General features: G+C 40.2%; 1 protein-coding gene across 4 annotated transcripts in view; it reads right to left on the bottom strand.

The window, feature by feature from the left end:
* Positions 1-4850: 4850 nt before the first annotated feature.
* FYN (FYN proto-oncogene, Src family tyrosine kinase) overlaps positions 4851-13127 on the bottom strand; it is a 308067-nt gene continuing 299790 nt past the window's right edge. For all 4 annotated transcript variants that reach the window (XM_069077031.1, XM_069077030.1, XM_069077033.1 and 1 more), the window contains one exon: positions 4851-6555. In XM_069077031.1, the coding sequence (XP_068933132.1) occupies positions 6347-6555 (209 nt within the window). In that variant the 3' untranslated portion in view covers positions 4851-6346. The remainder of the gene's footprint in view (positions 6556-13127) is intronic.

The following is a 13127-nucleotide window of genomic DNA, read 5'->3' as shown; positions in this document are numbered from 1 at the left end:
ACCAAATGAATTAATATTTGCTTTACATGCAACTTTTTAAGAACCTGGCAAAGTTCACCTCTATAAGTAGCCCTGCATCACTGGTGAACAAATGCTACTCATTACTTTTCAGCTAACCTGGGAACAAGCACTCCAGACTAGAGAACTGGCAAACAAAATTTGTCTTCTTCCATAATAAAAGGCCTTTTCCAGTGATATCTTTGTGAACTGATGAGGGCTCTTAAAAGGACTGGTTTCCAGAAAGGATCATAGAGTTGTTTTTGAGGTTCCAGTACTGGGAGAAAACCCTTCTGGCACTAGATATGAGCCACGTGTGCATTCCTTCCATCCCAAGGCAGGTGTGGCCAGCTTTCCAGTGCTACTGTATATCTTGTCGTGGTGGGAGAAAGCCAATTCTAATCTATCCCTGATGTCCACTTATGTGCCAATCTGCAATGGAATCCTCTCCAAGCAAGAAAGTAGATGTCCTTTTGAGAACATTTGTTGGGCACCATTACTGCACCAAATTTGGTCAAAGTCAGTCAGCTGCTTTGAACGACAGCCATTACAAGCCTTCTGAAATACAATGGTCCTGCTGAAAGTGGTCTCATTTTGCTTGTCAGAGTTCTTAAGAACTTAAGTTCTTGAGAAGAGTTTGTTTCCACTTCTAGTAAAGAAGAGAACTAGGTATTTTTGAACAAAGTAGATTTGTGTTCTTGGGCAGCTAGTCTCAGGAAGGCACAAGTATTGAAATTATTATAGGAAAAAAGTAGATGGTGAAGTAAAATCATACCTTCCCTTTTATGTTCTACAACCTTCCTCTAAATCCCTGATTCAGGAGCCTTTCTTTAGGACAAAGAGACAGAAAGAATAGTAACATCAAAAAACCTGGCTAGTATCCAAGTAACTTGAATGAGGTTTAGAGATTGGATTTTAGCATTGGCAGCCAGCAATGAATAAACTTTTATTGAACCAATCAATTTATTAGTGGAAGATATGTATAGAAGATATGAATGGTGGTGGGTGGAAATGGTAAGGACTGGGTGAAGTCTTTTTTTCTCACACTTACAACAAATTTTGATCTGCAGAGTTCTTTGCCATAGGTTCTTAATCTCTTCTCTCTTGCTTTTATGTTCTATCCCTTATTCATTTCCACATCTTTAAATATTGTCTCATCTTTAAGTGATTGACTCCCAAATTTCTGTCAATTGGACATTTCCAGTAGTCTTCCAGACATCTCTACCTGCTTTTCCTGTTGAGTTTTTCTTTAAAAAATTTTGAATTTTTATCCTTTCCTTCCCATTAACACCATCCTGACATTACTGTAGACCTGAACTGTTACAGTAAACCCCAGTGGGTCTCTCTCCCTCTAGTTTCTCCACCCTCAAACCTCAATGTCTCAGCCTAAACTTATTATCAGCCTCTTAGAATCTACTTCTGACTCTTGACTTCCCTATTTCTATTGATGGTGACATCAACATTCTGACACCCAGGCTCAAAAACTTAAAGAGTCACTCTTGACTTTGTTGAGGCAACCAGGTGGCACAATGGATAATGCTGTGTGCCTGGAGTCAGGAAGACTTGAGTTTGAATCTGGCCTCAGACACGTTACTTAACCTATATTTGCCTCAGTTTCCTCAACTGCAAAATGGAGATAATAACAGCACCTACCTCACAGACTTGTGAGAATCAAATATTTGTAAGTGCCGTGTACATAGTAGGTGCTATATAAGTACTTATTCCTTTTCCCTTCGTGCCCAGTTACCAAATCCTGTTGAGTTTATCTTAAACATGTTATACCTTTCCCTCCCTTCCTATTCTCATCATCATCATCACTTGCGCAGAACTGAACTGTGACAATAGCCCCCAATGGGTCTCCTTGCTTCTCTAGTTTCTCCACTCCCCAATCTACCTTCTAAATCATTGGAAGATTAATCTTTCTAATGATCACATTTACCTATTGCTAAAAAAACCAACAACATTCTGTTTATCCCTTTGCCTGTAGAATAAAGTCCTAACTCTTTTTCTGATGCTCATAGCCCTCCTTAGTAGGCTGGCATCAGTGTACCTTTCCATTACCATTACCAATATTCCTTTTGAATGTCCTGCCCTTGTGCTGCTCCTTATGCCTGGAATGACTTCTGCTCTCCACATTGAAATCCCTCAGCCCCCATCTCTCCTTCTAAGTGTAGCACACATGCCACACCTACCATTTTTTTTGGAACTTAATTATATACAAGTCTGTTCCCCTCAACTAGACTGGAAGCTTCTTGAGGGCCTGGTATTTTATTACATTTGGTATAGTATTTTAAACATAGCAGACACTGAACTCTTGCTCAATTAAATTTTCACAGAAAGCAGTTATGAGAAATAGTTAATAAAGATTCCTACAAACCACATTGACTGCTCGGTCTCTATCAGCATCCTTATAGTCAAACAATAGAAAGAAAGAGATTATTCATGACTGGAATATGTGAAGACAAAAAAAAATAATTTTACCTTCATTGCTTTTAGTCATGAAACTTTATGATTTCTTAACAGGGGAATTTTTTTACATTTTTTACATTTACAAGTCCCTTGGCCTTGAACTTTTTTCTTTTTAAAGTAAAGGGTGTTATGGAAATATGTTTTGCATGATTGCACACATATAACCTATATCAAATTGCTTGCTATCCCAGGGAGGGGGAGGAGGAGAGAGGGAAAAAATTTGGAATTCAGAATTGAAAAAAACAACTAATATTAAAAATTGTTTTTACATGTAATTGGGGAAAAATACTAAAGTAAAGAATGTTGAAGTGATGGAATTCCTGGTAGGTGACATTGTTTTCCCCACTATACTCAATGGAGTTGGTAGAAAGGACCTCATTTTAAAACACCAGGAAAACTTCTTGAGAGCAGGATGGTCCTCATGACCTTAAGTATCTCTGCTGTGTCTTTCTTCTTACGGTGATTGTTTTGGGTGTTACTTGTGTCTCAGAATAGCTACAACAGACTGAAGTTGGAAGACAACCTGAAGTACCTCAAAATGCTCTTTCTTTTACCTTCTGTAAGAGAGCCTGCCAGGCACTTAAATAATAGCTTAAAGAGCATCCTTTGGTCTTTAGAGATTTTCTTTCCTTTGAAGAAATTTGACCAAAACAAATTGCTCTGCCTGCTTCCACCATCTCATATTTTTTGGGAGGGTGGAGTGGGGTGGGGGGAGAGGGTTCACAACCAAAGATCAGGAACTTGGTCAGCAGATCTGTAAATAATCTGAAGTCTACTGGAACAAGAGGACTGACAGAACATTTAAAAATTTTCCAAACATGTCAATAAACCAGCCAACCTCATGGCAAAAATGTTTGTCACGAAACTGAAAACACTTAACTCATACAATTTTGCCTCGTGGTTTAACCGAACAATTATATTTGATTGGAAACAATACCATGAAAACCTTGATTAACCAGAGAGCCCCATTTTGTTTCAATCTTTGTTATTTAAAAAAAAAATATATATATATATATTTCTGCAATATATTAATCTACTTGGGGTAAGCATGCTAACTAACCACAATGTAATCTTCCACTCAGGATTATTCAGAAGAGATCCTAGGGCTCAGAACTGAAAAGGGTCTTAGCAAGAATATGGTCTGTGTTTTGAAGAAGCTAAAACCAAGGATGTGTCTGAGTTTCCGGAAAAAAGTAGAAAGCAACAGAGATAAGATTTGAAGCCAGGTCCTCTGACCCCAGATCTAGAATCATGCTGTCTCCCTCCCCATTGCTGTGCTCAGGGTGATTTTCAGAATGTTGGTAATTGCAGTATCCTAGAATCATTGAGCTATAAGGGGCCAAACCTTTTACTTTGTGAACCAAAACTCAGACCTATAGAGGGTAAGTTTTATGGTGGATAAAGTAAGTGCCCAAGGTCATAGTGAGTTAAATAAAAGCTGGTGCCAGAACCCAGATAGCTGGATGCTTGGTGCAGGATATTTTTTACTCATACCCTATCTCACATCAGTTCTGTAAATACAGAAAATTCAGGAGATCTGATGAAATTTGTAGTGCCCAGGTACACCTGGAGACTGGATGTCCAAATAAATTCCAGTTTTCACAGTTTCCAAATCATTTTTATCCTTCTCTTAAAAGGGTGTAGAAGAAACCATGGCTATGGTGATTTCCTAACAAGGGCAGCTAGGTGGTACAGTGGATAGAGCACCAGGCCTTTTGTCAGGAAGACCTGGGCTCAGATCTGGCTTCTCAGACATTTACTAGCTGTGTGACCCTGGGCAAGTCACTTAACCCTGTTTGCCTCAGTTCCCTCACTGTAAAATGAGCTGGAGAAGGAAATGGCAAGCTACTCCAGTATCTTTGCTGGATACCCCAAATGGGGTCATGAAGAGTTGGATGTGACAGAACAACAATGAGGGCCTGGATGAATCAAGGTTTTGCAGCACATACATTCTATGTTTCTCAGTGTTTCAAAACATCTAGACAGTAACAGAACATTCCCAAGCAAAAGCTCCCTTATATTGTTCCTTTCAATCACTTGGAAATTACCTCATGTAGTTAGCCAGTCCAAAAAGCAAAATACCAGTGTTTCTACTGGTCTTTTTGCATGAGGCCTCTACTAAAACTTGACATGTGACAACACATCAGTTGCCAAGGGTGATGTGATGGTCTGAAATACAGCAGAAAGTCCAAAAGTGACTTGGAAGGCTCCAGATGCCACCCTCTGGGCCAACCTGTGGGGCAGCTGGTGGTGCTGTTTCTTCAGCCTGGGCTTCTCTTTCTGGCCGTTCCCCAGATCATCCTGATGCCATCTGGTACATGAAGTATCATAAAACCACGAGAATTCCCTCCATGATTTTAAACAAATGAACAAAAATCCAAATGTAAAATGCTCTCTTTTTAATTACTAAATTAAGAAAGTTAAACAATTTAAAAATGTAAACTTGCAAAGAAATCATAACAAAAAAGTAATTAAGACTCCAAAATTTGCAACTCAGTATTAAAAACTCAATAGAAATAGGAAGTTGGTTTTTTGTTTGTTTGTTTGTTTTTATGTTTTTTTTTTTCATTTGCTTGTTTTCATTTTTTGGTTAAACATAAGTAATTCAAGGCTGGTACAAATAGACGAGAGAACATAATACTTTGTTCTGTGCATCTCCATGAAACATAAAGAAGTGCATAGTAATTCCACTGGAGAACTCTCAGACATAGAGAAAGGAATTTCATTAGCAGTACAGGACATTTAAAACATGTATTTTACAATGGGAAATGGTGCACAAATCTCCCCCAGAAAATCCTATCTGCATGATAAACAGTTTTTTGCAGGTTGACATGACTAAAATGCTATGGGTTTTAGACCATTAAATGTGGTTACAATGTTTATTAAATTAAAAAAAATTGAATTATTTCAGTATACACAGTTTTATACAAGGAGTACTGTAGTATCTTATCTTCCAATTTGGCTGGTCATATGGTGTATTTTCTTGCTTCAATAGGTTGACTCTTGTTTGAAGAACAAATCCTGTAAAACATGGCTGTCAAACATTGGGAACATTTCCATAAACCCAGCACTCGGTTCCTGAAAGGAGCAAAAGTTACAACCATCTACAGGTACAGTCAGAAACGAACAAACAAAAAAGTGCAATCCAATTAAAAAATAGTCATGCTTGGCAAAAGCCAAAAATTAGACCACTGGTTTTCAGAATAACACCAGTGTTGCCTTTTTTTTTTTTCTTTTTAAATGTTTGCAGTAAAATTATCACTCTCTGGGTACTGCAACCATGCGGCCCATTGTTTGGCAACAAGTTTTCCGCAGTAGTACCCACATACTGTATGTACAGGTATGTATATATTATATATATATTTATATTTATAAAAAAACCCAAAAAAACAAAAACCAAACACCTGTCCTGATTTTCTTTAGTTAAAACATGAAAAAAAAGTTTATTGTTTTAGACAAAGAGGCCACTTCTGGAAAATAATACTTTTTGTTTTTTTTTTTTTTAGTTGAATCAGGTGAAGACAGAGTTAAAATCACATAAGATTTGCATTTAAAAAAGGAAAGCACTAGGGTCAGTTATTGGCACTGAGTAACTATTTACACTGGATAGAGGTTTTGCCGTTTACATAACATCGATACAATGCATTTTCAAAAGTCTTTTGAGAAGTTAACAAGTTCGTGTCTCTTATTCTTCACAGAGGACATTCAGATTTGGGGACAAGTGGTCATCGATGAGGGGTGTGGTTGTTCTTCAGACTCACATGCACTCTGGTCCTGGAAGATTCCACACTGCTGCAAGAGCAGTGAGCTACTGAATTGGAAGCTAAGAGAGAGGGGAATGGCCACCTGGATGACGCTTTCTGCAGACAGGCCATGGGACTTACAGGTTTTCACCAGGTTGGTATTGGGGTTCTGTTGCAGTAAAGTAGTCTTCCAGGAAACCCTGCAAATACTCAAATGTGGGGCGCTCCTCAGGGTCTTTTTTCCAGCAGTGAATCATAAGCTCATGCAAGGAGATAGGGCAGTCCTGAGGACATGGCATCCTGTACCCACGTTCCACCTGCTCCAAGACTTCACGGTTATTCATGCCTAAAAAGACAAGAGCGGTGAAGACCTTTATCTCACAACTGCATTATGGTTAATCAACACTGGAGGCATGCTCGCTATGTCATTTAATCTTTTGACTTAGAAATCATCTACCCCTTTAATGTACTTGCTGTGTGCTATTTTGTATTATCTATTTTGTGTGATTTGTGTGTCTGGTAATATTTGTGTGTCAAATCCCTCTACTAGATTATAAGCAACATGAGGGCAGGACTGTCTGTATGTTATCTTTAAGCTTTATAAGCTATACACACTGTGGGCACTTAATAAGTGTTTGCTGTATTGAACTGAAAATCCATACTGTCTTGCCCCGAGCACAGAACCACAAACCCTGCTTTTAAATTCACTCACACTGAAAGCCAGACTGTTCCTTATTTATGACATCCATAAACTACATTTATGTACGCTGTAACGTAGCCTCCCTCATACCTGGGCCAGGTTTCTTCTGGAAGGCTGGGGAAGGTGGCTCTTAGTCGCCCCCTCCAGGCTTGCAGTTATTATAGTTTGGGCTGGGGGAATGAGGAAGAGAATTTCCCTTGTTGCTGTTGGTGGCTCCTAGGCCAGGGAAAGGTCTGAGCCCTAGAGACCCAGCTTTGACCTGGGGTTCAGTAACTTGGATGGAGCAGACAGGGTGTCTCCAAGGCCAGCCTTTACCCCTGTGACCTCTGCCATGCCATCCATCATTCTCTGACCTTTGTGACTGGGGAGGGGCGGGGCGGAGGAGGAGGAGAAGGAGGGAAGGGGAAGAACTGCCTTCTTACTTAACCAACAGGTTTTTGGAGTAATTATGGTAGATGTTTTGAGCTATTTCTTTCCATTCCTCTTAGGAATAAAAAAAAAAAAAACTTAAGAGTAAATCTGCCTCTTTAGTACAGTTCAGGAAATAACATACTATGAGGTAGATGTACCACCCCTCCTGCTTCCACAGCCAAAGTCTCCAAAGTTTTCTTCCCTTCTCTTCCCCACATCATGCTTTCTTATTTTCCTGCCAACCCTTTGTGTTTTTTGGCTACCCTCTGCCCTCAGGTTTCTAATAAGAATATGGTCCCCTTTCTTGCCTGATGCTGTTAATCTCTAAAATTGAGGAAAGAGTTTAAATCTTAGATATGATCTTCATTTTTCTTTATTGGCCTTTCCATTTTGGGTATAACCAGCACAGGGAGGCAACATCTGCATTTGGTTCACTTTATTTTGGAAAGATGTTGGTTACTGGCCAGTAAAATAAGAACTTCATGGGTGATTGATAATGAAAGTTCCATCAAGGTTATGATTGCATTCTTATGCATCCTCAAGTTTTGTTAGGAGATCAAAGACTTAGAGCTACAGGAGAGCTCTGAGATCACTTAGTCTCAAGCCTTAATTTTACAGATGAGGAACTTTAATTGCAAAGAGGTTAAATTACTGGCCTAATGACACACAGGTCATAGGTACGCTCTACCTTGGAACTCTCTTCCCTCCTCATCTCTACCTCCTGGTTTCAAATCTCACCTTCTACAAGAAGCCTTTCCTGATCCCCCTTAATATCAGTGCCTTTCCTCTGTCAATTATTTCTAATTTATCCTGTATATAGCTTGTTTGTACACAGTTGTTTGCTTGTGTCTCCCCCAATAGATTGTGAGCTCCTAGAGAGCAGAGACAGTCTCCTTGCCTTTCTTTGCATTCTCAACTCTTAACACAGGTGCCTAGCATATAGCAGGCACTTAATAAAATGCTTAATGACTTGACAAACAGATCATGGCAGGGCCAGGATTTCAACCCAACTTCTCTGGCTCCAGACCCAATACTCTTTGCCTCTCCTACAATGTATATATTTTTTAGGAACATAAGAATTCCCATCCTGGGATAAACAGTCTCGTTTAGCATTCTGTGGCTAATACTGACCACAAAAGCTATGTTGGGAGAGAGAATAGTGGTCCTGCCTGATATCAAGAAAGCTTAGTTCTATTCCAGCTTCTCTTGTTAGCTGCTTTATGGTTCCATCATTTGCAAATTTATCCAAACCCTTTTTGACTCCATTTAAATTTCCTGCCTGTACCACCTTTTGGAGTAATGAGTTCCATAAGTTTCAAGAGCTTAAGAATAAGCAGTAGTAATGTTGTCCTAAATTTACTTCACTCAAGTTTCAAAGGCTGTTACCTCATCCTAGTTCTTTGGGATATGGTGAACAAGTCTGTGTCTACTCTATCCATGTCATTTGTGATTTTACAGATTCCTCTTTCATGTGAGGGTTAGGATTAAAAAGCATTAGTGATATGGATTATAAGACACATCTGATGTTTGCTTCAGAGTAGGGGGCATCCTGAGGACAATAGAGGCTGGGGTCCTGAAGGAGAGTGGCTGTTTGGAACACTGTTGATACTGTTCAAAATGAAAGACAGACTATTCTCTCTCTCTCTCTCTCTTCTCCTTTCCTCCCTCTCTTTCCCCCTCTCTCCCCTTCCCTTCCCCCTTTATGTGTCTCCCTCCCTCCCTTCTCTTTGTGCTTCTTTCTTTTATCTGTCTGTCTCTCTTCTTCCCCCTTTCTGTCTCCCTCTTTCTTTCTTGTCTTTTCTCTGTGTCTCCCTCTTTCTTTCCTGTCTTTTCTCTCTTTGTGTCTCCTCCCTCACTCTTTTTCTTTCTCCCTCTCTTCTTCTCTCTCTTTGTGTGTACTTCTGTTATCTCTCTGTCTTCCCTTTTCTCTTGTTGTCTCCCTCTCCTTCTCTCTCTCTGTCTTTTTCTTTCATCTCTTGAAAGGGCTAAATTAAAAAAAAATTTGATTGATGGCTGCTACCATCTTCTTACCAGCCCAGCCTGGCCCAAGGAAATGTCGTAATGATCTATAAATGTGTATCACAATGTGACATCTCAAGGCTCCACTCTTTTCTCTATAAATGACGAATGTGGCACAAGGTGCATGTGAGTACCTGATAAGATTTCCCAGACCATGCTGATGAAAGTTGGATAAACCTCACTTTGGGAGGTGGGCTATACAGGAAAAAAGACTTTCATGAAGTCTGTATCTGAGACTATCTGGGGACCTCTCTTCAGATCAGGAGGGAAACTTGATGTAGATCCTGTGTTTTGGCATGGAAAATTTCCATTCCCAAATATACCACTGTGCTCAATTAATCATTTTCCTCCTGTGTCATGGAGTGGGTGTCAGTAAATGTATCATTTCATTAAAAAAAAATAAGCTCCTCTGATGGAGAGATTCCACATTTTCATTCTTAATCCAATCTCCTCTAACAGAAAGTGTAATTGGTCACTGGGGCCAAGCATGATTCTCTGTTGAAGCTGCCGACACAGCAGCTCAATCATTAACACTGACGTTCTCTTGAGATCTTCTACTTTGTTTAGGGGTCTCACTCAAAAGGCGGATTTGTAGTTAAGCATGCATTGCAGGCAAGAAGGAAGCAAGACACTGTGAAAGGGAAAAAAAGCCTACAGCCCTGGCACATGGCCCTTCTCTCGGCTGTTCGACGCTTGGGGAGTATGTGTAACAGATTCCATATACTGGGGCCAAGTGGAAACACACTGACAGTTTCTGCCAGAAAAGCAGGATATAAAACAATGTACCTTGTTATTACTGACAATCTGAAGCTTATCAGGAATAGTTCTTCTCTCAGAGCCTGCAAGTGAGAATCTCCAGGCTGACCCTCAAACCTGTTATACTCAGCACTTCCCATCTCTGATAATGGCAACAGAATTGATGCCCAGTCACTTAGAGATGCTTTGCTGGGCCTCTAAAAAAAAAATCTATATGAAATACCTGAATTAAGTAGATGCTGCCAAGACTTTTTTTTTAAGTTCTGTTTAAAAAAAAATGGCCTTCTTAGCAAGCTACCAGGCTCATAGATTTAGAGTTGGAAGGGGCTTTAGAGGTCATGAAGCCCGCCCCCTCATTTTAACAGATAAGGAAACTGAGGCCTAGGATAGTTAAGTGACTAGCTCAAGATCACATAGGCAGTAAATTTCAGGGCTGGAATTTGAACTTGGGTCTTGTGATTCAAAGCCCTTCGCTCTTTCCCCTGTGCCACTGAAGCCAGAAATCTGGAGAATTTCACAAAAGATTTATTTGTGCAGAATGGATTTCCTTACTTATCTCACCACTATAAAACAAGACTGGATAGTTATATTTTCCCTCTTCAGATAACTCTAAATTCTTGTTTTCAAGAAAATGGCAACTTATTTTCTCTTAGCCTCTAAGTGATACTGACACTGGCGGGGAATGGGACCTGAGTGATGAAGGACTAGGGAAGAACTTGAGACCAAGAGAAGCTGAGGGAGGAAGAGGATGGGTGAAGAAAGGCAAAGGGTAAATTAGTCTCTTTAATTTGCTCTTCAGTTAGGTAAAAACTGGAAATTTGTCACTTTTGCCTTTTTCTAAAAATCAGAGACAGACTAGGTGAGAAGTGGGAACAAGGATGGGGTGAATTCAGAGAGCAGTCCGTAAGCTTTAGAGTACTGTGACACTTTGTGGGAAAGAATCCAGATGTCCTAGGGAAGTACTGTGATCAGCAGTTTGCAGGAACTAGGCTTGTGACTGGTAAAGGAGAACAGATAATTTTCTAACATGAGGGGCAAGACATACTAATGAATGATTACAAGATATACATCGGCTCCTCCTCCATCCCTTGCTTCCGGGTGAGAAAAATCAGTCTGAGAGCTGAACACATAACTTCCCACTGAAAACGGCTCCCAGCTTCATTATATTTTCCTCTTTTCCATACATAAATCCTGACAAAATAGCACCCTGACCCTCCTATCATCTTTCTTCATTTAAATTAATCAAAATGGACCTATTTAAGAGCATCCCTTTCATAGGGTAAACCTCAGTAATGCCACACTAGTATTCACATCACATTTAATTGTAGATCATATTTGTACTAGGAGTCTGGTAGGCATAGTTGGCTAGAGGAAATTCTAACTTCCCTCATGTCTCCCAGTAGGCAGTCATCAATTCCTAGGTTTTTAAGTTTCCATGGTGGTCTCTCTGATCTCATTTCTCCCCTCAATTGTTGCTTAGTCGTTTTCAATCATGCCCAATTCTTCCTTATTCCATGTGAGGTTTTAAGGTACTGGAGTGATCTGCCATTTCCTTCTTCATCTCATTTTACAGATGAGGAAACTGAGGTAAACAGGTTTAAGTGACTTACCCAGGGTCACACACTAGTGAGTCTGAGGCCAGATCTGAACTCTTGATTCCAAGCCCAGTGCTCTGTCCATTGTACTACCTAGCTCCCCTCAAACCCTATAGTTAACTAAAACTGTATTTCTATCCAGCTACTAGAAATACATTCAATGCACTTATGAAAAAGACATTATCCTAGGTGTAGGTTCTTTCTTCACTAATGCAGATTATACCACCCAACCCCACCCCTCCATGGCAAGGCAATGCCCACTGAATTCATCACCAGATGACCAACCAGATGACTCTCAGTGAGAAGTCTCTCCATATACTGCAGGGTCATGGACTTAGAGCTGGAAAAAACCTTAAAGAGAACCTAGTTCAACTCCCTAATTTTACAAATGAGGAAACAAGTCCAGAGATTCATAAGTTCATAGATCTAAGGCTGAAAGGGGCCTGAGGGATGGGGAAACTGAGACCCACTAGGGAGATCAAGTAACTTGCTCAAGGTCACCAAGGAAATAAATGGCAGACCTGGGATTTGAACCATGGACTCTAGCCATAGCACTCTTTCCAATGCACCATCACTTAAATCTAACTCACACACAAGTAATTAGTCTTCTTTGAGAACAGAGGACAAATAATAATAAGTGCTTCCCTAACTTAGTGAGGCTGGTGGAACCTGGTGGATGATAGAGAGATAGTTTCAAAGTCCTTAATGGAAGCCTTTCCAGCTAGGGAAAGTCAAGGACTAAAACTGGAAGGATCCAAAACACCTCGTTGTGCAGATATAGAAACAACAGCCAGAGTTGGTTGTCCTCTGGTGCAGTCTTTGAGAACCTTTACATCAGGATAAGCATCTGTGAACTTTAACAGAGGAAGGGAAGGCAAATTCCTTCTAAAAAGCAATAATTTTGGGAATAGTGAATGCTAGGCTAGAAGTAGAAGGCAGGAGACAGAGGTTCTCTATTGGTGCTTTTGTTATTCTTTCTAGGACCTCTCTGGGAGAGGCAGCACAGGACAGGGGCTAGAGAACCCACCTCCAAGTCAGGAAGACTTGGCTTTAAGCCACGGAAACTTGACCCTTTCTGCCTCAGATGGCTTTGCACAGCTTTACACAGCTTTACCTCACTTAAATCCATTTCATGCTCAAGTCAAGGCATCCCCCTTGGTTTTCTTTGAGAATGAAAGACGAATGACAACAACTGTGATGTTGGGCAAGTCACAACCTCTCAGCGCCATAAGCAACTCTTTTTTGGCAGAAAAGCTGCCAATCTACATTGGTACAAACACTTTCTGGGTCAAATACTTTCCATACCCAGAAGTTCCCTATAAGCTGTGAAATCACAGTCCCAGTCCCTATCCCTTGAATCCTCCCTCCTGTTCCTGCTCCTTCCCCTCCCAAAAAAAACCCAATACTTTTTGACCCTTTATTGTGCTTTGGGCTATT

This window comes from Petaurus breviceps, unplaced genomic scaffold (genome assembly GCF_028583685.1).
Source record: "Petaurus breviceps papuanus isolate PSGF00001 unplaced genomic scaffold, PetGlider_PUasm1.0 90977, whole genome shotgun sequence".
Taxonomy (NCBI): Eukaryota; Metazoa; Chordata; class Mammalia; order Diprotodontia; family Petauridae; genus Petaurus; species Petaurus breviceps.
This window is presented reverse-complemented; position numbering and strand designations above follow the sequence as displayed.